Source organism: Crocodylus siamensis, chromosome 1 (assembly GCF_052110815.1).
Source record: "Crocodylus siamensis isolate JL-2025a chromosome 1, ASM5211081v1, whole genome shotgun sequence".
NCBI classification, from domain to species: domain Eukaryota; kingdom Metazoa; phylum Chordata; order Crocodylia; family Crocodylidae; genus Crocodylus; species Crocodylus siamensis.
In genome coordinates this window covers 204,367,483-204,390,388 of record NC_143395.1, presented here as the reverse complement: position 1 = coordinate 204,390,388, position 22,906 = coordinate 204,367,483, and the positions used below count along the sequence as shown (strand labels likewise).

The window sequence follows — 22,906 nt, the reverse complement described above, 5'->3', positions numbered from 1 at the left end:
AGGCAATGTGTGTTACTTTCAGGCTGCTGCTGACCAGGGTGTCAGCAGGGAAAACCTCCATAGTAATTGCCTCCCAGGTAAAGCACTTTGTAATCATTGGTTCCTTTGCAAAGAGAGGTAGCTATTTATGTTACCTTGAAGTCAAGCGGAAGCTAGAGTAGAAGTGCACTTTATAGACTACCAGAATCAAAACATGCATACGCTTTCATGAGCTACAGTTCACTTAATCAGATTCTATATACAGTACTGTGCTCAGCTTCTGATGAAGTGAGCTGTGGTTCACAAAAATGTATACAGCTCTGATTTTGTTAGTCTTTAAGGTGCATCTCTACCCTGCCTTTTGCCATTAATATTCTATGCAAGGTAGTAGTCCCATTTCATCAATAAGGACACCAAGGCACAGAGGCTAATGGACTTTGCCCACAATCAAACAACCTGGTCCAGGGCAAAGGAAAGAAGAGACTTTGGATTTCAAGCCTTGCTCATGTGTACAAGTTCATCCTTTTGCTTGAGTACTTGCTTTGTTCTGCCAGACTTGGGGTCACCCTTGAGACTCCACAGCTCACATACTGGAAGTCCTTAGACAGCTCTCAGCTGTGAGTGGAAGGCTGCAGTCCAGGCTTGAACCCAGGTTAGAAAAGCACAGAGGCTCAAGTGTATGCTAGGTCTGTATGGTTGGGTGACTTTCCCACCCATTTTTGTTTTGCTGTTGCTGAGTTCACAGTAACTTCAGCTCTAGCATTCTCCCAAGCTTAGCTTTTCCTAGAGGGTTTCTATCCCAAACCTTTTCTGCTCGGGGACCTTCAGATCTGCTTACATTCTAAAACAGGAGCCATTAGGGGGGTTGCCTGACCTGACAGCAGCAATGACTTTGTATCTCAGGGTGGGACACACACCTCAATTTAGCAAGTCAACCAAAATGCCTTGCATTGACCATGCCTGTTCTGTTTCAACACAGTCCACTGCACCAAGCAGAGAACTCTTTTTGCCTCACTCCCTTATACAAAATTACAAATGGTCCTATTAGGATTGGGTGTATGAATAGGAGGGGCTATGAGTTTATATGCCATGAAGCATTTTCTACTCTATAAGACGTTTTTATTAACACAACACAGCCACAAGTTACTCATCTATTTTTGGTGCCAACATCTCAGCTGAGTGCTTCCATGCTCCAGCTCAAATGAGTCCTGGGAGGAGGGCCAGTTGGACTCCTCAAACACAGTGATTCATGCAGAGAGCACATGTTTGTGTGTCTGTCTCATTCTCTTTGTAACTTGGCTTCTCCATTTATGTGGAGTGCTTTTTATAGGGTTATTTCATACCACAGTAAAGGAAGCATTTGAGGAAACATCCTTGGCAGTACACAGCCTAAAGTTTGTAGGTCTAGGGGTTGTGTGGGGAAGGCCCCTAGAGATCCACAAAGGGAGGAGCCACCCTGTGTGGAAGCCAGTCTCTTCAACCAGCTGTGCTCCCTGCTCCCACCAGAGCTTGTAATATGGGTGAGCAGTAGGAACCATGCTGCCACGGATGGAGAGAGTCCTGTAGCTGCTGAGCTGTAGCTGTGAGAGGGTCTCTGCAGGAGATACCCTCAAGTCAGGTGGAAGTCTGCCTTCTGATATTGAAAGAGGTTATAAAGTGTGGGTGTTGTTTTACAGATAAAGATGAAGGAGGATCAGAAACAAGGACATCACACCTGGTGCCACCCAGAAAAGCAGCTTCAGTGGACTCAGCCACTGCATCCCGATTTCCCCGGTCCCTTCTAATCAAGATGAACCGTCCCACCCAGAGCAGTACACAAATGCAACCTGAGGAGTCAAGGACTGGCCATGCAAATGGCGGACTTGTAAACCACTCAATGCAGTCAGTTAAATTTAATCCCACAGTACGACACATAGTAATTAATGAGGATACAGATGTCACTTTTAATTGCTCAATTAATGTACCTCGATTATTAATCAATCAAGATTCTTTTGTTATTGCCTTGTGGAAAGATGGGAAGGAACTGCATGTACCTGACCGCATAGCCAGCCGATATTACGAGGTTTTTGATGGGGAAGAAATAACATTGATCGCTACCTTCAGGTAATTTATAAAGATGTCTGGAGTGGTGCTAACTGATTGCTGTTTTCATTTCAGGAATGTCTAGTGGCTGGTGGCTTAGATCAGTGGTTCCCAAACTTTTTCTATCTGTGGGCCACTGCCACCCCTCCAGTGTTTGTGTAGACCAGTGTTTCTCAACCATTTAAGTAGCATATTATTACTTGGGAATTTAAAGGGCTGTGCGATGCATGGCATGCCAAATCTTTTGCCATAGTTTTGGGAGGAGGAAGGGGCGAGAGAGAGAGGAAAAGAGGGTGAGAGAGAGAGACAGACAAGGAGCCAGCTGCTGCCAGCTGTGGAGCCCAGGCTCTTCCCAGCAGGTGGCTGGGAGTCTGCAAGCCCTGCTGCAAGGAGCCCGAGCTCTGTGGCAGGCAGCAGCTACCCAGAGCCTGGGCTGGCTGCAGCCAGGAGGCTGCAAAGAGCTGCTCTGGGCTCCAGCATCAGGCACCTTGGAGCAGACAGTGTGGAGAGCCCTGAGGTAGCGCAGCCCAAAAGAGCTGGGCAGCTTTTTTGCAGACAATTTTCTGCCCAACATCGCTGGTGGAGGGGAAGGTGTGTGGGGGAGGAAAGCGGTGTGGGGGGTGCAGATCGAGGCCCCCCCCATGGTGAGGGAGGGAGTTAGGCAGGGGCTGAAGCTGGGGTGGAGGTGCTACCCAGTCAGGGTGGTGAATGGGACCTTGGGGCTGGGGCGGGGAGTGGGATGGAGCTGCAGGCAGTTTGTCTAGGGGGTGCAGGGGGAGAGGGTGGAAGTGGCTCCCTGCTGCTGCACGCACTACTCAGTGATGGGACGAGGGCATGTGTCCCCTGCCCCCAGATTTGTGCGTGGGGCAGATGCAGGCTGCCCACTGTGGGCTCAGGGCTCTCTGACTTGCTTCCTTTGCCCTGGGAACTTGGCAGCAGCTGCATGTCCACTGTCCCCCCAGCAGGAGCGGGGGCAGCAAGTTGTGTCCCCTGCCTCTGGGCAAGCAGGGGACACGGCACAGCCAGCATATGGCTCCCAGGGCAAAGGCAGCAGGGTGGAGAGACCCAAGCCCACAGCAGGCATCCCACTTCTTCCCTCACCTCGCATAAGTGTCCCCATGCTTAAAAATGGTGGTGGCAGCGCTTGAACTAAAGCTCATTTGACCAGCTTTAGTTCAAGCACCCCCCTGCCATTTTTAAGTGTCAGGATGCTGATCCTCTGAATGAGCCGCCTGCAGCTGTCCTTCTCCCTGCCCTGGCACCAGGGTCCCATTCACTGCCCTGGCTGGGCAGTGCCCCCCGCCCCTACCCCACTCACTCCCTAAACATGGGGGCCTACCCCCCACACATCCCTTCCCTCCCTTATGCCCCTTCACCTCCACAGACTTACCTGTAGGGCACTGCTCTCCATGCTGCCTGGATGCATTCCTGAATATCAGTTATCAGACTGGTATCAGCTGATATGGTTGGTGAATAATCAGCTATCAGTATCTGTCCTGAAAATCTCTATCGGTGCACCCCTAGTATTAGCTGCTCTGCCAGCCAGCACAGCAGAGCCTCCAGTCCTGCCAATGACCTCAGTGGGTCAGAATGATGCCAGATGATGAAGTTTCTGTTTGCTTATTTTTTTAAACCAGGGCACTTGCATACACAGCACTGCATTTCCAGGACATCCAGGTTGCTCAGTCAAGCACCCAAGATTTAAGAAATGCCTGGGTATTGGTTACCATCCATCTTAATTTGTCTCCCTTGTGCATGTGCATCACAAGGCAGCCTTTAATTACATAAGTGCAGACTAGTTTTCCTAGAGGCCCCTGTGTCCTGCATTGTGCAAGGTAGATGGTGTGCCAGGGCCAAAACAGGTTTATGCCTTTGTTGCAGAAGCCAAAAGGTGTCCAGCAAAGAAGGTGGGGCACTACAGAAACAGAACAGGTGGTCTCATGGTTAATGCACTTGAATGTTTCCCTGGAGACTTGATTTCTGTCCCTGCCTCTGCCACTGAGCTCTCTTGTGATGCTGGGAAAATCATTTACACCATACATTTCACACCTGGCCCCTAAATGCAATTTTCATTTTCTGGGTTCCCAGTTTAACAAATCTAGACTCTGATTTTGCAGAAATTCTGAGCACTCCCTGTAACTACTGAATCAGTGGGAGCTAGGCTTTGAACTTACAAGTCCTTTGTAAGGTTTAATTATGAAAAATCAGGTCTAACTGCATCAAACAGGGCACTGAAAATTAGTGGACACTTTTGACTTTAATCTCTGTCTCTGCTCCCCACCTGTTAAGCAGGTAATAATAATAATGTCTGATCACCTCATGGGTTTGTGAGAACAAAGTAACATCTTTGAAGCACTTCAAAACTGTTGTGAGAAGCAAAAAACCTATGAAGAAATTACTCATTCTGTCTTTGACTAGCAAGCCAAGTAATAAGGCTGGCAGCCAAACACTGACTGAACAACAGAGAAATCAGATGATGAAGAGAAGATTGTGGAGTGAACACTACTTGGCCTACACTGATGCAGCAGCAGCCTGTGTGGAGAAACTCCCTTTTGACTTGAGTCTGAACACTTACCTTTCGTCCTGGTGTTTCTGAACCTTGGAGTGCTTGACTTCAACTGTAAACACCATTTTTGCATTAACATTATTTAGACCAGTTTTGGAAGGATTATGGCATTTCTTTCCATGTGTACCAAGGAACAGAAGCTGTTTGGGGTCAGTCTAGAGGCAAATGACCAAGCACTGGTAACTCTTTCCTTTTCCCCTGCAGCATAATCCGTGCACAGCGCTCCGATAATGGATCCTACAGCTGTAAGCTGAAAATCCACAATGATGAGATCGTGTCAGACCCAATATTTGTTCAGCTGGAAGGTATGCCTAGCTTGGAAAATGCCAATGGCAGAGGGCTGCAGAAGCACTGAGACCAGGGGAGTTCACATGAGAGTGCAGAAATAGAACTGGGCCACTGGGACTGCACCTGGAGAGATCCAGGAGCAGAGAGGGGTGGGAGGCAATGCTGAATTCAGGCCAGCAGGGACTGTGATACTTCTGCTGAGAGCAGGCATCACAGTAGACACAGGACTGAGGGAACTTCCAGCCTATCACCAACACTGCTGCCAAATCCAGGCATGACCGATTATTAAGGCAGTTGCTATAGTGAGTCCCGATCACTGTTGTTTCTAGAGCCCAGTGTTTTTTGTGTCTGTCTGCACAGGTCTCCCACACTTCATCCAGCAGCCCCGGAGCCTGAATGTTAGTAGGAACAGGCCTTTCAATCTCACCTGCCATGCGGTGGGGCCTCCAGAGCCTGTACAGATTCACTGGTTTTGGAACAGCAGCAAAGTGAATGAAAAACCTGACATTTCTCCCTCCATTCTAATTGTGCCAGGTGAGTATAGTGGTGCCACTGAAGGAAAGGGGGTGGGAAGGGATGCACTGCCTGCCCATCACTTGAACAAGAGAATGCTGGACTCTGATTGTAAAGCACCTGGCTTTGTTTATTGTACTTTGTGGCAGGCAGTTAGGTGCCAGTACCCATCTCCTGTTTGCTAATTTAATGGAGGAACAGCTAAACTGCTAATGTGACCATTAGGTTCTAATATCACCTCGTGTGTGAAAGGTCAGGAAGCCTCTTCCCTGGAAAAGTCCTAGCCTGGGCACATGTCCTAGATAAGTCACAGCTCTTGGAAAAGCATTGAATTACATGTCAACCCATGCACTGCATCTCTGAAGGGCTGATGTGCACAGGTAAGGGAATGTGTTCAGACCTGCAGCCATTGAATATGTCCATCTGAGCAGTAAAGACAGGCACTACGACAGCTGATTTTGTGGAGAGGTTCTTTGCAATAGCAGGGGGACCTGCCAGACATGCAGGTACTTGCCATCCACTGCAGCACTCCATTCATTTCACTGTAGCACTCCCTTCATTCAGCACATATTTTGCTTTAAGTGTTTAATTGAATACTGTATCTGTGCAGGGATATGAAAAGGGTGAGCACTGGCTTAATAGATAAAGTGATCTAACTGGGACGTGGTTTCTTTCCTCAGTGTCACTCTGCAATGTACACCCTGGAGCTAGCTGGTTGTTGTAGAAGTTGCTCTTGGACGTTATTTGGCCAGTGGCCTACAATGACTGCAAGCTTCTTTTGGTTTATTTATAGGCTTAGATATAATCCCACAGAATTTGTTAGGAATTTCTCCTGTAAATTAGGAAAATAGAACCACTTCATTTCAGCTAACCTGCCTACCAGAATGAGCTGGAACATTAGTAAGGTTAGTAAGAGGATGAAAAACTCCTAGACACCCATTTTAGCAAAGCAGGTTTCTTTCCCATGTAAGTTCGTCACTGCTCTCAGATGACCTCTTTGAAGGCATCTCCAATTTACTTGGTTGTCCTCAGCGAGCATCCTGTGGGGCTGCTGTGAAAGGGTGTAGAGTCTGAATTTTGAATGGGAAGATTTTTTGTTTGTCGAGCGTAGGTCTCTACACCACAGTGACAGAGAACTCAGTCTTGTTCTCAGAGGAGGTGCCTTGTGATGCACATGCACAAGTGGGCCCCACCCACTCCTGTCTGCATACATCAACGCCAGGGATATGGGGTAGGGAGCTGAGGACACTCTGAGGAATACCTCAAGCTGCTATTCTTGAGTACTTCAGAAACCCAGGTCTTGAGTGCAGCACTGGACAGCAGTACTTTCTGCCTCCCTGGTGTAGACAGACCCTGAGAGCCCAGAGGAACTGATGGAAATGGACCCTGAAACAGTTTGCTTTGTTTCTGGGTCTCTCCAGACACACAACTTAAAGTATACCTCTTGGCCCCCCCCAGCCCCCTGACTGGAGGCCCATGGGCTTCTGTCAGCGTTCAGGATCCCATGGCTGTCCTGCCCTTCCCAACATGGCTGCTACTGCACAGGGTGAAATAATTGGTGGCCACCCAGCCTTTAGTGGAGAATGGGAAGCTGTGAAGAGGCACTGGGTTTTTGGGTGGACCCTGTGCTTTTAATATCAGCAGGGGATGGGATTCCAGGTCCCTGCGCAAAGGCACTGCTTCTCTCTTTACTATGGCGTTCCTTCCTTTAGCCATGACTACCTTTCCTTTACAGCATGCTCTCCTGCTACTGATGACATCTAGGGGTCCATGGGGGACACTGAGGCTGAAGGCTAGCATGTCCAGCATTTTTCCCTTTGTTTTCCTCTAGCAGTGAAGCATGTCCCTGTGGAGTTGTTCCTTAGCTATAACCTCTTGCATGCCTGCACAGTGTGTTCTGCTCAATGCAAATGCGTGGAGAGTCTCCCTAATTCAGAAAAGCTGACTTGGTCTTATTGTTTCTGTGGTGAAAGGCCCCAGATCGTGTCCTGAAGACAGAGGAGGCATTATTGCCATGTCTCAGAGACAAGCTTTTGCGTAGCAGCCGGTCACAGGGCTCAGTCCTGTCGTCCTATTGTGTCCATTGTCCTAATGTAAGGTTGGTAACGATAGTAGAACTGCAGGTTACAAGTGACCTGGGGGAACCTGAGATGAACACACTTCCTCCATGGACACCACAGTGGGAGATTGAGTGCCTTGCTCAAGGCCAGTGGCAGGGCAGGGCAGCACCGGGTCTCCCAGGTGCCAAATGAACACCCTGAGCCATCCTCCCTTCCTCTCCCAGTCAGGTCCAGCTTTCCTGGGGAAGTGCTGTGCCAACCCTGAGTCCTATCTTAGGCATCCAAGTCTGGATTTATTTTCTCAAGTGTGGCAAAAACAGGGAGCTACACTGTTGGTGCCATCCAACTAGGATGTATGGCAAGCTTGGGGTATGCCCCCTACACAGGGCACAACCCAGTCATACTTTGGATGAGCCAGGTGAATCTTTTGTCCCCTGAAGCAAAGTCACTGGAGTTCTGGCTTCTGGCCCATTCTTCAGAGGGACTAATATTTCTTCTGAAAGAGAAGTTTGTGTCAAACTCTTTTCCTTCCTTAGTAGCCAATAAATTAATTTTTCCATCCCTTGGCCAGGCTGATCGGTGCCCAGCAGTTCCCAGCAGCACCAGAGTTGCATCCACAGCAAGCTGCAAGCCCAAAGACTTTGCAGAAGGCTAGAGATGACACTGGTGTAGGGAGCCCAAAACAACAGAGTTGTTGGCTCTGGTTCTGGCCCTGCCACTGCTCCAAGTCAGTCTGACCATCAGCCCATGCAGCAGTTTCCTTCATCTCAAGTAATGTGGGAGGGTGACTTCCTATGTGGCAGCCATGTGTTCTGCCCAGGGCAGGGAACACTATATTTCCTGTCCTCTAAGTGCTGGACCTGTGGGAATGCTGCCATTGGCTTCAGCAGGAACAGGAAGAGGCTGTCCAGGGAATTGGGTGCTCCCTGGCTCACATCCCTGAGAGCTGGATGAGGTCCTGGTGCACTGAGCAAAGCACTGAAACAGGGGGGGTAGAGATCGGAGAAGGTCCTGTGGTGAAATTCTCCCATGTGCTAGAGCAGTCTGTGTCTCTCTGGTATAGGCTGGCTTAGTTGGCCACAGGGGATTGCCCTCACATAGAGCAAGTTGCCCCTTCATTCCAGTGATCTCTGACCACTTGCAGCTCCTGTTGCCATTGAAGCCTGTTCAGGTTAGAACAGCTATGGGACTAGCTGACTGGTTTGGGTATATATATGTACAGATGACTTATTCTACCTGCAGACTCATCTCCCTGGGTGCTTGTGTCTGTGTTAGTGCAAGCAGCATGTCAGAGCAATGTGATTACAAGGTCTCCTATCAATGTGACTGTAAGAGAGGTCACATCTGGTTACTGTCAACTGCTGCTTCTAGCCTCAGAAGACAGAACAAATATAGATGTGGAAGAACCTCGAATACCCAAGGAGACAGGAAGGATTAGCAGAGATCAGGTAGGGGATAGAGCCCCTGGAAACCCAGGATGGATAGAGAAGTCCCTTCATTCCCATTATCACTATCCACAAGAGAAAAGGGAGAGGGGATGCTTGATTCACTCTTTAGAACAAAGTTCCTAGATAATTACCAGAGATGTTATGACTGGCATGTCATGGATTCCAAAGATAGATTTAAAAGGCAGTGAAAGTTGGAACATGTGACTCATTCGTCCTGCATTTTCTATGTCCCTGTTTGGCAAACTTTAGGTTGGATCCATGCAGTGGCCTTAGAAAGGTCAAAGCAACTGCAAATGTGAGTCAGGACTGTGTGGGGTGCAGGCATTTTCAGTGTGAGGCATTCACGTCAATGAACTGTCAAAAGTAGGGGCTTGAAAGTCAGTCAGTTCTTGCTTAGAGATCCACTGCCTGACAGGAAAATAGGTTTGGAAAAAAATATGGTGTTGTCTTTACAGGGGGAGTGAGTGAAAATGGGAAACTTTTGAGTACAAGAAGACAATGGGGGGGGTGTTTTTGTGTGTTTATAAGGTGAGTCCCACAAGCACACCCCATCATACACATGCACTCACACACCTCAGCTACCCTCCCCCCCACATCCCACATATCCACACATGTACCCACAAGCTCCCTCACCCCACAGCCACACCTTCCCCACACCCCACACAGTATACAGCCCTAACACTCAAGGCCTTAATCCTGCAAGATTGAAAGATGGAACAACACTCCTGAAAGACAGTGAATCCATCAATGCTTGCTGGAAAGAACATTTCCAGGACCTTCTGAATCATGACTCAACTGTCAATGAAGATAAGATCAACAATTTTCCACAAAAATCAATCAGAGAAGACCTTGGTTTGCTGTCTACCCTGGCAAAGGTCATAGTTTCGTAGTTTCTAGGGTCGGAAGGGACCTGAGCAGATTATCTAGTCCGACCACCTGCCATGGCAGGAAAGAGTACTGGGGTCAAATGACCCCAGCAAGGTGTTCATCTAACCTCCTCTTAAAAACCCCCAAGGTAGAAGCCTGCACCACTTCTCTTGGAAGTTGGTTCCAGATCCTAGCTGCCCTGACAGTGAAGTAGCGCCTCCTGATATCTAGCCTAAACCTGCCCTCTGCCAGCTTGTGACCGTTATTCCTGGTCACTCCTGGCAGTGCTCGGGGGAACAGTGACTCCCCCAATGCCTGCTGATCCCCCCTGGCTAGTTTATAACAGGCCATGAGATCCCCCCTCAGCCTTCTCTTGTGGAGGCTGAACAGGTTCAGGTCCCGTAGCCTCTCCTCATAGGGCCTGCCCTGCTGTCCCCTGATCATGCGAGTGGCCCTCCTCTGGACCCTCTCCATGTTGTCCACATCCCTCTTGAAGTGTGGCGCCCAGAACTGGACGCAGCACTCCAGCTGTGGCCTGACCAGTGCCGCATAGAGGGGGAGGATCACCTCTTTGGACCTGCTTGAAATGCATCTGTGGATGCATGACAAGGTGCGGTTGGCCTTCCTAACTGCCTCCCCACACTGCTGGCCCATGTTCATCTTGGAGTCAGTGATGACTCCAAGATCCTTTTCCACCTCCGTGCTGACAAGAGGGGAGTTCCCTAACCGGTAGGTATGGTGCTGGTTCTTCCTCCCCAGGTGCATCGCCTTGCACTTGTCTGTGTTGAACCCCATCCTATTCTTATCCGCCCACCTTTGTAACCTGTCTAGGTCTGATTGTATCCTGTTGCTTCCTTCTAGTGTGCCCACATCCCCCCACATCTTAGTGTCATCAGCAAATTTGAACAGGGTGCTTTTTACCCCCTCGTCCAAATCACTGATGAAGATGTTGAACAGCGCGGGCCAGAGGACCGAGCCCTGCAGAACCCCACTGCCCACGTCCTTCCAGGTTGAGAAGGACCCATCCACTACCACCCTCTGGGTGTGGCCCTCCAGCCAGTTGGCGACCCATTTGACTGTGTGGGTGTCTACACCACAGCCCCCCAGTTTCTTAATGAGAACGGGGTGAGAGACAGTGTCAAAAGCCTTCCGGAAGTCCAGGAAGACTATGTCCACTGCTACCCCTGCATCTAATGATCTGGTGATCATCATAAAAGGCCACCAGGTTGGTCTGACGGGACCTGCCACTAATGAGCCCATGTTGGTTGCCCCTAAGCATGCAGTCCCCTGCTGGCCCCTCCTGGATGTGTGCCAGAATAATTTTCTCGAACAGCTTGCCTAGGATCGAGGTAAGACTAACTGGCCTATAGCTTCCCGAGTCCTCTTTCATCCCTTTTTTGAAGATGGAAACCACTTTGGCCCTCTTCCAATCCTCCGGCACCACTCCTGAGCCCCACAAGTGCTCGTAAAGCTGTGCCAGGGGTCTTGCAATGACCTCGGCCAATTCCTTTAGAACTCTAGGGTGGAGATCATCCGGACTGGCTGACTTGAATATGTCCAGCCCCTCCAGAAGCTCCCTAACTAAATCCTCGCTAACCCTTGGCCCAGGTGTGCCTCCCCCGGGGCCCGAAGGGGGCCCAGCAGGGAGGTGGCTGTTCTGGTCCCTACTTAGGAAGACAGAGGCAAAGAAATCATTAAACATGTTAGCTTTGCCATCTGGTGTGACGACCAAATTTCCCAACGCGTCCTGCGAGGGCCCCACATTACCTGGGACCTTCTTTTTACCCCCTATGTATTTAAAAAAGGACTTCTTATTGTCCTTAATTAGTCGGGAGTGCCATCGGGAAAATGAAGAATAACAAGGTAGCCGGTGTTGATGGAATACAACAGAGATAGAGATTTACAATAGAGATTTTCAAAGGAGGAGAACATCTTGCATGTGTGTGTGTGTGAAACCCTCATCTCTATGGAAGAGCTGTAGAGCATTGCAACAAGCCTTTAATACTGTAATGACAGAAAAACAGCTCAGTTGACTTGCCACTGAATAAGGCTTATTAATCCAACGTATCATAGTCCAGTGGTTTCCAAACTGTGTTCTGTTGAACCTGTGGTTTCATGATAGCTCATCAGGAGTTCTGCAAAGAGATTGGAGATAATGGCAGAGCAGGCTGGAAGACAGTGGACCACCATTGCGGGGTTGGGTCACTGGCTCCGTGTTAGTCTTTAGATAGGAGTAGGGGTTCTGCAGCAGAAGTGATATGAAAGGGTTCTGTGATTTCAGGAGTTCTAGTCATCCTGGACAGGAACAAATTCTGCTCCTGCTGAAGTTTGTGATAAAATTTCCACAGACTTGAAGGTGGTATTGACTCACAGCAAGCAGATTTATTTTAGTTTTGCACTAGACACTGGTAAGAGGCTGTTTAATCTGTTTAATCTCCCTCACCTGGATGTCTGTGGCCAGATTACTGATCAACAGCCCTGCTATATCTGGGGTAGGACTCACTGGAATGCAGTGCTAGGGACCCAGCCACCCCAGATCAGAGGGTGGAGGTGCAGGCATGAAAACTTCCTCCTCCAGGTCTCATTTTGAGCAATGAAAGGTACAGCTTCCCTCCTCTACAGCCAGGCTCCCACCCTCCCACTCTGCAGGCACCAGGGCAAGTAAAAGTAGAATCTGAGCCCCTGAAATCCTCTGTGGTTCCCAGTAGTGGATGAGGACACAGCTGCTTAACAGCCATGCCTGAGGCAGAGAATTGTCCAGTGGCAAAAAATTTCCTGTGTGGACAGCTGTGTGCAGCAGCAAAATTGCTACTGGGCTCCCCAACTCCCATGACTGAGCAGGTCAGTAGTAGCTTTAGAGCTCTTTGTATCCTTTCTATTTGACATGTGGCACTTAAGTGTGGGAGCCAACAACTAATCCTCTGGGGAGCCCAAATCTCAGGTCCTTGCCTTCCTTCCAGGCCAAGGAGCCAGTGTCCCAAAGAGTACTGTGAAGGATCAGGCAGAGAAGGAGTGTGACACACAGGGCAGGGCCTTTTGAACTTCATGTCAACAACAGCTGATAAAGAATTCTCCAGTCTAGTGTGTGAGAATACTTCCCCTTTCTTCTGGATTCTGAAAATAAAGCCTGGTTTTGTGGCTTCTACCCCTAAGGGAAGACTGGTGTCTACGATAAGGCCATTGAAAGGTGGCTGCTGTGCACCAGTCTAGGACAGGATTCCAGACAGCTGTGCACATGTCTGATTCACTGCAGATCTTGGCACCAGATTGCAGAACATAGAATCATAGAAAATTAGTGTTGGAAGGGCCCTCAGGAAGTCATCTAGTTAATCCCCCTTCTCAAACCAGGACCATCCCCAACTAGATAATTCCAGACAGGGTTTTGTCAAGCTGAGCCTTAAAAACCTCCAAGGATGGAGCTTCCACTACCTCTCTGGGTAACCTGTTCCAATGCTTCATCACCCTCCTAGTGAGAGAGTTTTTCCTAATATCCATCCTAAACCTTTCTTGCTGCAACTTGAGCCCATTGCTCCTTGTTCTGTCATCTGTCACCACTGAGAACAGTCTAGCTCCATCCTCTTTGGAACCAGCCTTCAGTTAGTTAAAGGGTGCTGTCAAATCCCTCCTCACTCTTCCTTTTTGCAGACTAAATACATCCATTTCTTTCAGTGTCTTCTCAGAAGTCATGTGCCCCAGCCCCATAACCATTTTTGTTGCCCTCTGCTGGACTTTCCAACTTGTCCACATCCTTTCTATAGTGGGGGACCCAAAACTGGACACGGTACTCTGATGTGGCCTCACCAGTGGAATAATTACTTCCCTTGATCTGCTGGCAACACTCATACTAATGCAGCCCAGTATGCTGTTAGATTTCTTGGCAACAAAGACACACCACTGACTCATATCCATCTTATTCTAACATAAAATGGCTGCGTCCACACATGTAGGGATGTGAGTTTGCAACAGCACAAATAGTGGCACAGTTTTGTGTTGCTACTTTGTGCCACAGTGCATGCGCCTGCCCATGCACTTTGCAGTGGGACACATTGTCCCACTGCTCCATATGCTGTAGGGAAGGCTGGCTGGGGCACAGGGTGCCTCAGCACAGGGCTAGCTGGCAGGCAGCCCCTGCACTGAGGCATGCTGTGCCCCAGCAATCCAGGCAGCAGTACATGGAGATGGGGGAGCGGCAGCCCTGAGTTGCTGCTCCCCTGTCTCCACATGCCTCAGTGCGGGTGTCGATTATGGAGGCCTGGGGCTGCCTACTCCCCTGTCTCAAGGCACACTACACCCCAGCAAGCTGCAATGTTCAATTACAGTGTTCTTCAGAAAGAGAGCAGGGGAGTTGAGGGTACTATCAGTGCCTGGACCCCAGCAGTGAATGGTAGGGGATTTGTTACGTATAGTCTCCTCAGGGCATCCTTTCTGCAAAGCCCTTTCTTCTGAGCTCAGTCAGCCTCTACACCAGGGGTTGGCAATGTTTTGGGGCAGAAAACACCTACAACTTTGACTTGTAAGATGTTGGCATGCCAGGGCATGCAGTGAGGGAGATATAAAGGGCCTGATCCTTGTTGTGGCAATACAACCCCAGCACCTTTCTGACTGTCTGCCATCAGGCATGTATGCTAAGCAAAATGCCTTAGTGTGCTATGCTCTAGCACCCGTGCTAGGGGTTGCTTACCTCTGCTCTACACAAACATCCCAACTCCCAGGCCCAGATACCTGTTCTCAGTGTGGCTCTACCTGAAGAGTGACCTTCCTGGTTTCCCAGCTGTACAGGGGCATACAGGTTTCTCTGCTGGCTAAACTCAGCTCTCTTTTACATGCACGTCTCTGCCTTGACCATGTTCTGGGAGTAGAACTAGGCCTTTCAAACTGACCTGTACTGATTGTGCTGTGTGTTTTCAGCACTTTAATGCAATATCACTAAATCAAAACAAACCAAAACTGCAGGAGGGGCCTATAAGCACTGGAGACCAGAAGAACCAAAGAAACACAGGCCCCCTTCCTTCAAACACCCACATGTGAGCACAGTTAAGCATGTGCATTACTTGGCAGGACTGGAGCCATGTGGTTTACGGAGTGAACGTGCCTTGGAAAATAGTCAGGAACACTTCAAGAAAGCCTGAGTATTGCATAAAACAAAGCCAGCTTTAGAGAAGGTGGGCCAGATTCTCCTCTTGATTTCCTCATGTGACTGAGATCTGTGGAGATGCAGGAACAGGAGAGTATGTCACATATTGTTAAGTTTTAATCACAGAATTTTAGGACCTACTTGAATGAAACAGTTGCCAGTAGAAATACTGACCATCACATGATCATGGTCTAAAGCTGCTGGGAAAAGCAATGGCATGATCTGTAGGCAGTATTTCTGCCCTGTTAGCGCCGCCTCCTCTCCCCCCAACCATTTTGGTACCAAAGTGAACTGCAGCCTAAACACAACTGGAAGATTATTTGCCCTGGGCATGAAGATTAAATGGAAAGTATGTATTGTTTGCTGCTTGAAGAATTCTATATAGGTCTGAGTTTCTGCACTGTGCTTTTCAATCCATGCTTGGGCATTGGGTTTGATTGACAGGGAGATGGGTAGAAAACTGATTGCTTCCAATCTGGCTAAAATAGTCTTATAGGATTTAACATTCCTTGGGGGCAGCAAAAGGGCTTTCAGGGGAGTGAGAGCTGAAAGGATGGCCAAAGAAGTCACTGATAAAAGCAGAGGAGCCAGTGTGCCTCAGCAAGGCCATTGACTCCATGTCATTTCATATCAATTGAGCATCTCAGCCATAGTGTGTGTGTTTATGGCTCAGAGGAATGACAAAACTAACAAACCCTGGTGGAGGTGGACTTAATGGTAGGGCTGTGCAAAGCTTCAGTAGCTGATTTGATTTGGAGGAGGTTCGACCCGATTCAGCAGCCAAATCTCCAAATCGAAGTGGGAGACCTCTTAAAAGGTCGGAATTGAATCAGAAGCCTCTGAATTGATTCAGAGAGATTCAGAGATTTGGAAGGCTTGCAGCAGACAAACTGAGAAGAAGGAGGGAGATGGGGTGACCATGGGCATGAATGGGAGTGGGCATGAATGGGAGCAGTTGATCAGGTTGTATTCAATCTTAGGAACTGGTCTCCAGCATTGATTAACTCAAACCAGAGGCCTTGTTGCGCTGACAATCATGGGTGACTGGTGCCACCTTAGTTGGGCGGGGGGGGGGGGGGGGGGGGCACATTCCTCCCACCCCACCCCATGATCAGTCAGCAACCAGGCGGGTCCCCGCATGGCCAATGTTGCTGACTGGGGCGGGGTTCCCTCAGTGGCTGATCACGCTGACTGGGAAGCGACCACGGCACTTCTGGAAGTGGCTGAGGTGCTTCATCTGGTGCTCCCACTCCCCGACTGGTGCTCACAGGGTGGGGCACCGACACTCCCACCTGCCCCCCTGCCTGTCACTTAAATGGGGGGCTCAGCCTTTCAGGGGTGCACCAGCACTCTCAGGGAGTATACATGCATCCCTGTGCACCCCCTAGGCATCACCACTGCTGACAATAGAGTTAAATGAACTCCTAGTGCTGGTATTGATTTCTTCCTTTTCATGTCTGCAGGTGTTAATCACTGCTCCTTACCTTGTTATCACAGCCTGCTATGCCTGTTACTCAATCATTTGTTCATTCACCCCATTCCCATTATTTAGAGATCAACCCGACACAGAGGAGCAGCAGTTTGATTCCCCACTTTCAACAATGGTTTCTAATATTGTTACAGGATACAACTTACTTCTGAAGTAAAATATATTCAGTAAAAGTTTAGAAGTATAAAATATGAAATATAAAGGTAAAATGACATGGCACAGTGAGATAGATAATGGGAAAAATATAAGAATACAGAATAATACATTATACTTATACAAATGCCTTTTAAGTATAATTTCATAAAGATACAATTTAATTCCCTATAAAATACCTATATAATTTTATATCCTTATGCTTATATTTTATAAAATACTTATTAGACTGTAATTTCATTACCTATGCTTTATGATGGAGGGAGAGAAGAAGAGGGGGAGGGGAGGAAGGAAGTAAAGGTGGAAGGATGAAAAGATGAAAAGAGAAATGCATCAAAAGGGGGAGGGTGCAGGCAAGGGGCTTCTTGCTACAGCTTCATGCCCGCACGAGCAGCTTCCATCCCTGCTGTTTTTGTCCCACTCTGCCTTAACACACACAAGTGATATGAGTTTTAACAGTTTGAGGAGCACTTTCACAGAAACCCCTGCACCTATCTCCGTGAAACTTGGCAGGCTTCATGCCCTCAGAAGGGGCTACCTTCCCTGCGTTTTCATCTGAATCTGCAAAAATATGGTAAAAGAGCTATAGCTATTTTAATGATTCCCCATTATAGTCTATGGCCAAATCCCTAAATTGGTGCTGAATCTCCAAATCTGAATCAGTGAGATTGAATCGGGACAGCGATTTGAATCACCAAATTGAATCACTGTCCCTCCAATTCGGCCAAATCCAAATCTGAATCAAATACTTGTTGCTTCGTATAGGCCTAGTAGACATATCTCAGACAGCTTTAAATGAGCTAGCGTGGGGTCCTCTGGGCAGTGCAGCCAGAGCCCCACAGAGTGCAGTGTAGGCTGCAGAACTCCCTGCAATGCCACCCACCCCAGGAAGCTAATTAGTACTTAGGTGGTTCATCTGCCCTGAGCTCCATTCTGCTTTAGCTGTACTGCCATGACCCCCTGGCCCAGCAAGTGTAAGGCTGGCTGTGGCATGTGTCTGAGTTGTGTGAAGACATTTCCCCAAAAGTCACACCCAGAGAGGAGCATCACACTCACCTGCCATGCTGGAATGGGAGTCACACCCAGAGGACTGGCAGAGAGACAGCCCCCTGCTTCAGAGGACAAAGCGTGCTTTATGTGTAGAAGACAGCAGTGTTCATAAAGTGGCTCTTTGGGCTCTTATAGAAGTTTCTGAACTTCCTGTTTGTTGCAGATGTAGGAGGGTGCAGAACCATGGAAATGCTTCAGCTGAGTGTGACCTGAGCCCCACACAGCCTAGGGTCCCCAGGCTACTGTAACTGGAGGCAACAGCAGTCAGGTTGGGGTTTTCAACCTCTCAGGTGACTTCACCTTGAGAATTCAGTCCAGCAGTGGCTTTCCAGGGTGCCCCCTTTCAGATGGCGGGTCCTGAACTTTGTATGAGGCATCCCCATGGCCATCCTATGTATTACCAGTCTGGACCCTGGCAAAGACTAAAAAGACTAGACCTATTCAGTTTAGAAAAGAGATACTTGAAGCGGGGACATGAGAAGGGTTTAAAAACTACTCAATGGCGAAGAAAAAGTAAATAGGGATTTCTTTACTTGTTTCTCTCAATATAAGAAGTAGGAGTCAGAAAATGAAACTAATAGGTAGTAAGTTTAAAACTAATAAAAGGAAGTTCTTTTTCATGCAGTATAAAATTAAAGTGTGGAATTCATTGCCACTAGATGTTGTGGAAATTGACAGTTCAAAAAGGGATTGAACACATTCTTGGAGGAAAGAGGCATCAATAGCTATTGAGCATGGGAGTTAGAGACACAGCCTCTGAATTAGAACTTCCTAGATCTTAAATGCTGGAAGCTGCAAGTGAGAGACAAACAGTGGGGAAAAGCCCTATTCATACCTGGTTCTTTCTTCCTTTCAGCACCCACTCTCAGCCACTGTGTGACACAGGATACTGGGCAAGGTAGACCTATGGTCTCACCCAGTCAGTGGCAATTCTTATGTTCTTAGTAATTCTGCCAGTTCACAGAGTTGCTTGGCTTGAGCAACCTTCAAGGAATAACCTAAATTGTCTTGGATCCTCCCTTGAATTTCCTGTCCTGGAAATGTGCCCTGATATCGGAGATTGAGCACCGTCCACATCCAGGTTTGCTTTTAATCGGATAACTGAGACAGGCTGTAAGACCTGAAAGACTGGGTCTACCCCTTGCTTCTCATTCTCGTATGCTTTCTGGTTCTTCTTTAGAGGCTTTCAGTGCCATAAGTGGGATCAGGATGTTGACCTTTCAGTCTAGGCCCCAATGCCCTGCTGAAGCAGAAATGTAGCCTGAGACAAATTGGATGTGGCTAGTGCAAAGAGAACTTGGTTGTATTTCTGGGAAAAGAAAGAAGCATTAAAATGAGGAGAAGCTTTGATTTTTCTATTGAATTACCCTCCTGGTGCCTGGAGGAGTGCTCCTGGGCATGCATGGGCTGTGGGAATGACACCTGGAAATCTGTTCCTTCGTGTAATCTGAGACTCTGAGTCAAGAGCAGAATGAAACTGAAAGTAAAACAGGGTAGAAAAATCATGTTTTTGTCACTCTTCACTTGAGTGTCCATATTATCTGATTTCAGGGCTTAATGAACCAGCAGTCTTCAGCTGTGAAGCTCACAACAGAAAAGGACTGAGTACATCAACTGAAGGGCAGATTAACATAAAAGGTAAGGAATGAAGAGGCAGCCCATCTCGCTGCTGATACTACCATCTCTGAAGGATGCCTGGCTTCTTCCCTACTGCCATGTGTGGCTAGGGAGACTGTGGAATGAGGATATTTTCCTGGAAGCTGTGTTCCAAATACCCATGTCGTTCCTTCTCACTTAGGATATATCTATGTTAGGGCCAGAGATGACACCAGTCACCTCACCAGACATTTCTTTGGGCTGTTTTCCTCAGGGAGAGAAGGTGCTTCCATCCTCTCCTTGGGATAAGAGAGGCCAAACCACAAGTGTTCCAAGAACTGGAGGATGTCCTTTCAATGGAAGGGTTCAGGGAAGTGGGTAGTCACAGTGCACCACACTGTGGCCAGAGAGCCTTACCTTCACAGTAGAGCATGTCACCTTAATTTACCTCCCTGACCGTTGTGACAAGAGCAAAGAAAACAAATGCCTGACGTTTTTACCTACTCAAAGAGGGTCTTCTAGTGGCAGCATGAAGGGTCACCCCTTCAGCATTGTCTGCAAGAAGGAACCCCACGTGAGCTGGCAAAGGAAAAAAAACATGTCGCAGAGAGCCAAGAGCATGGAGCCTACTGTGGCAACACCCTTGCCCTGCCCGCTCAGCGCCAGTGGTGCACACCAGGCTCCACAGGACTGACCCTCAGAGAGGAAGTGCCTGGAAGTTCATTTGAAAAGAGAACTGTCAACTGAAAGTCTGTTTTGGAAGGGCTGTATCACTCTCTTCCTTCCTTTGTATGCTGAGCCCGCCTCAGAGTTTCCATAGGAAATGATGGAAATTCTTGAAATGCTTTTGCAGGAGTCACTTGGGCAGTCACAGGGAAGTTTTCTCTGAAATGTAACATTCACTCCACATCGAGGCTGAATTCTATTTTCAGTTCACAACCATAGGGCACTCACAAACTGCCCCAGAAATAGTCCTCTTCCACTCAGCAGCTTCTCTGCCCTGCTGTCAGCATTTCAAAATAGCACTGCTCCGACACCGAGGGCTGCAAACATTTCTCTTGACAGTGTAAGAACATACATGCACTTCTCTAGGGCTTCTGCAGCAGGCCAACAGAGCTCTGGGACAAAAGCTATCATGTGCTTAAAGCCAGGCCAGGCTGGCTTGCAACATTTTTCCAGGGAAACTAATTGGATGGCCTCTTTTTAAAATGGTTTATCCTGCAAATTGGGGCACCTCATAATACCATTGTATATGTATTCACCCTGGCCTCATGGCAGCAGCACATTCAAGCAGAGGGAGCAGTGGGTCTAGGTACAACTCCAAACCCAGATAGCCACTGCACTCTGTTGGCAGGTAGCTGGATCCAGGAAGGATGGGATGGAGCAGTGTCAGGACTGGATGCCCTGTGCAAAGGGAGACATTATTCTGGCTCATGAGAGAAGTTCAGAGCATGGTAAGAGCTACTCCCAGCTCTCTGCAGTGTCAGCACCAGGGACATAGCCCAAGATGACAGGAAATCAAGGCCCTTCTTTGTAAAATTACTGTCTTGGCAAGTGTACTGCCTTTTACCTGTCCTTTTCCCCCAGAGGGGAACATTTGCTGGCTGTTGGGCCCAGCACAAGACTGCTGGGGAGAAGAGTTGCCAATGGTCCCAATGGCACCTGTTCAAGTGACAGCCCCCCTGCCACTTCCTGCAGCTTTCTCTGTGCCTTCAAACCCACCATTTGGCATCTCCGCTGCCATGCTCTATTATAACGCCTTCCATATCTCTGTAGCCAGCCTATCTGCCCCCTCCGTGAGTCAGGCAATCCATCCCCTACCTCTGAGTGGTGTGCCTATGAGGATAAATATATTTCTGACTGTCAGACACTGAATCCAACCAATTTTCTGTGTTACTTGTGCAGTTCTGACCTGGCATATGCAGTAGATCAGTGATACCTGGCCAGGAGAGCTGCTTTTCAAGGGGCTGGAGGGAATACAGCTTTCCAAACACATTTAACTATGTGACACCTGCATCATGAGCATGTACAGTTTCTAAATTGCCTGGATACCCATGAGCTTGCATAAAGCACCTCTGCCGCAGAGAATGAGCATTTGCAGGACATCCACCATGTCTGGAGCTGTCGGGAAACCTTGGGGTGCCATGGTTCTCTACCTCTCTGCATGGCTTGGGTGTTGCTACTTGAATATGCTTTCTAGAATCTTCTGGTTGTGAGTGTCTCCCTTGTACCACAAACAGCCAGCGGGCACCATGAGGAAGGCTGAACCTATTCCTGTGTAGTGAGGCAAGAGTCTCTTGCAGGCCTCCTCTTTACTGAATTAGTGGTATTCCCTGCCCACACAAATGCCTAAATCTGCTGTTTTTGAACTGCAGCCTGATGCCTGCCTGCTACACGAGATAAGCATTGTGTTCATCAAGGATAGCATTTATGTACACCAGATCTGAACCTGCCTGGCTTTTTCCTGTAGGAATACCATCTCCACCCACAAATGTGCATGTTCGGAACAGATCAGCCCATGACATTTTGATTGCCTGGATCCCAGGCTTTGATGGCTATTCTCCTTTCAACAGCTGCAGTGTCCAGGTAAGCACGCACTTACAGTTTCATAGTTTCTAGGGTCGGAAGGGACCTGAGTAGATCATCTAGTCCGACCCCCTGCCATGGCAGGAAAGAGTACTAGGGTCAAACAACCCCAGCAAGGTGTACATCTAACCTCCACTTAAAGACCCCCAGGGTAGGATCCAGCACCACTTCTCTTGGAAGTTGGTTCCAGATCCTAGCCGCCCTGACCGTGAAGTAGCGCCTCCTGATATCTAGCCTAAATCTACCCTCTGCCAGCTTGTGACCGTTATTCCTGGTCACTCCTGGCAGTGCTTGGGGGAACAGGGACTCCCCGAATGCCTGCTGATCCCCCCTGACTAGTTTGTAACAGGCCACTAGATCTCCCCTCAGCCTTCTCTTGTGGAGGCTGAACAGATTCAGGTCCCATAGCCTCTCCTCATAGGGCCTGCCCGGCTGCCCCCTGATCATGCGAGTGGCCCTCCTCTGGACCCTGTCCATGCTGTCCACATCCCTCCTGAAGTGCGGCACCCAGAACTGGATACAGTACTCCAGCTGCGGCCTGACCCATACCGCATAGAGGGGGAGGATCACCTCCTTGGACCTGCTTGAGATGCATCTGTGGATGTATGACAAGGTATGTTTGGCCTTCCTGACTGCCTCCCCACACTGCCGGCCCAAGTTCATCTTGGAGTCAATGATGACTCCAAGATCCTTTTCCACCTTTATACTGACAAGAAAGGAGTTCCCCAGCCTGTAGGTATGGTAGTTCCGCAGCCTGTAGGTATGGCACTTATACCCTGTCCTCATTCTTTACATGGTGCATTGCAGGGGCCCTCAGAGGCTGCACACAGGAAATCAATCCTTTTTGGCCCTGCCTGTCTGCTTCTGGGCATCTGGGGAGAGCCCTTGGGCAAGGCTGTGTTGATTGCAGGGTGCATATGTTTAACAAATCAGAACGTGGGGTCCTCTTCCACCTGGGGCAAGTACTATAATTGGCTCAAGCATGGGATATGTGTTTTGTCTTTGTGGGGCACTTGGCAAGCCAGGTATCTCTCCTCTTGATGGGAAGGTGGTTTGAGGTGACACAAGGGTCCTAGCCTGATGATTTTATGGAGT

General features: G+C 48.6%; 1 protein-coding gene across 2 annotated transcripts in view; it reads left to right on the top strand.

Annotated features, from left to right (window-relative positions):
* The window catches only part of MERTK (MER proto-oncogene, tyrosine kinase), a 79,123-nt gene that overhangs the window by 5,565 nt on the left and 50,652 nt on the right, over positions 1 to 22,906 (top strand). For both annotated transcript variants that reach the window (XM_090053089.1, XM_090053099.1), the window contains exons 2-6: positions 1,656 to 2,082; positions 4,832 to 4,932; positions 5,276 to 5,449; positions 19,181 to 19,267; positions 21,696 to 21,811. In XM_090053089.1, coding sequence (XP_089909215.1) covers positions 1,656 to 2,082; positions 4,832 to 4,932; positions 5,276 to 5,449; positions 19,181 to 19,267; positions 21,696 to 21,811 — 905 coding nt within the window. The remainder of the gene's footprint in view (positions 1 to 1,655; positions 2,083 to 4,831; positions 4,933 to 5,275; positions 5,450 to 19,180; positions 19,268 to 21,695; positions 21,812 to 22,906) is intronic.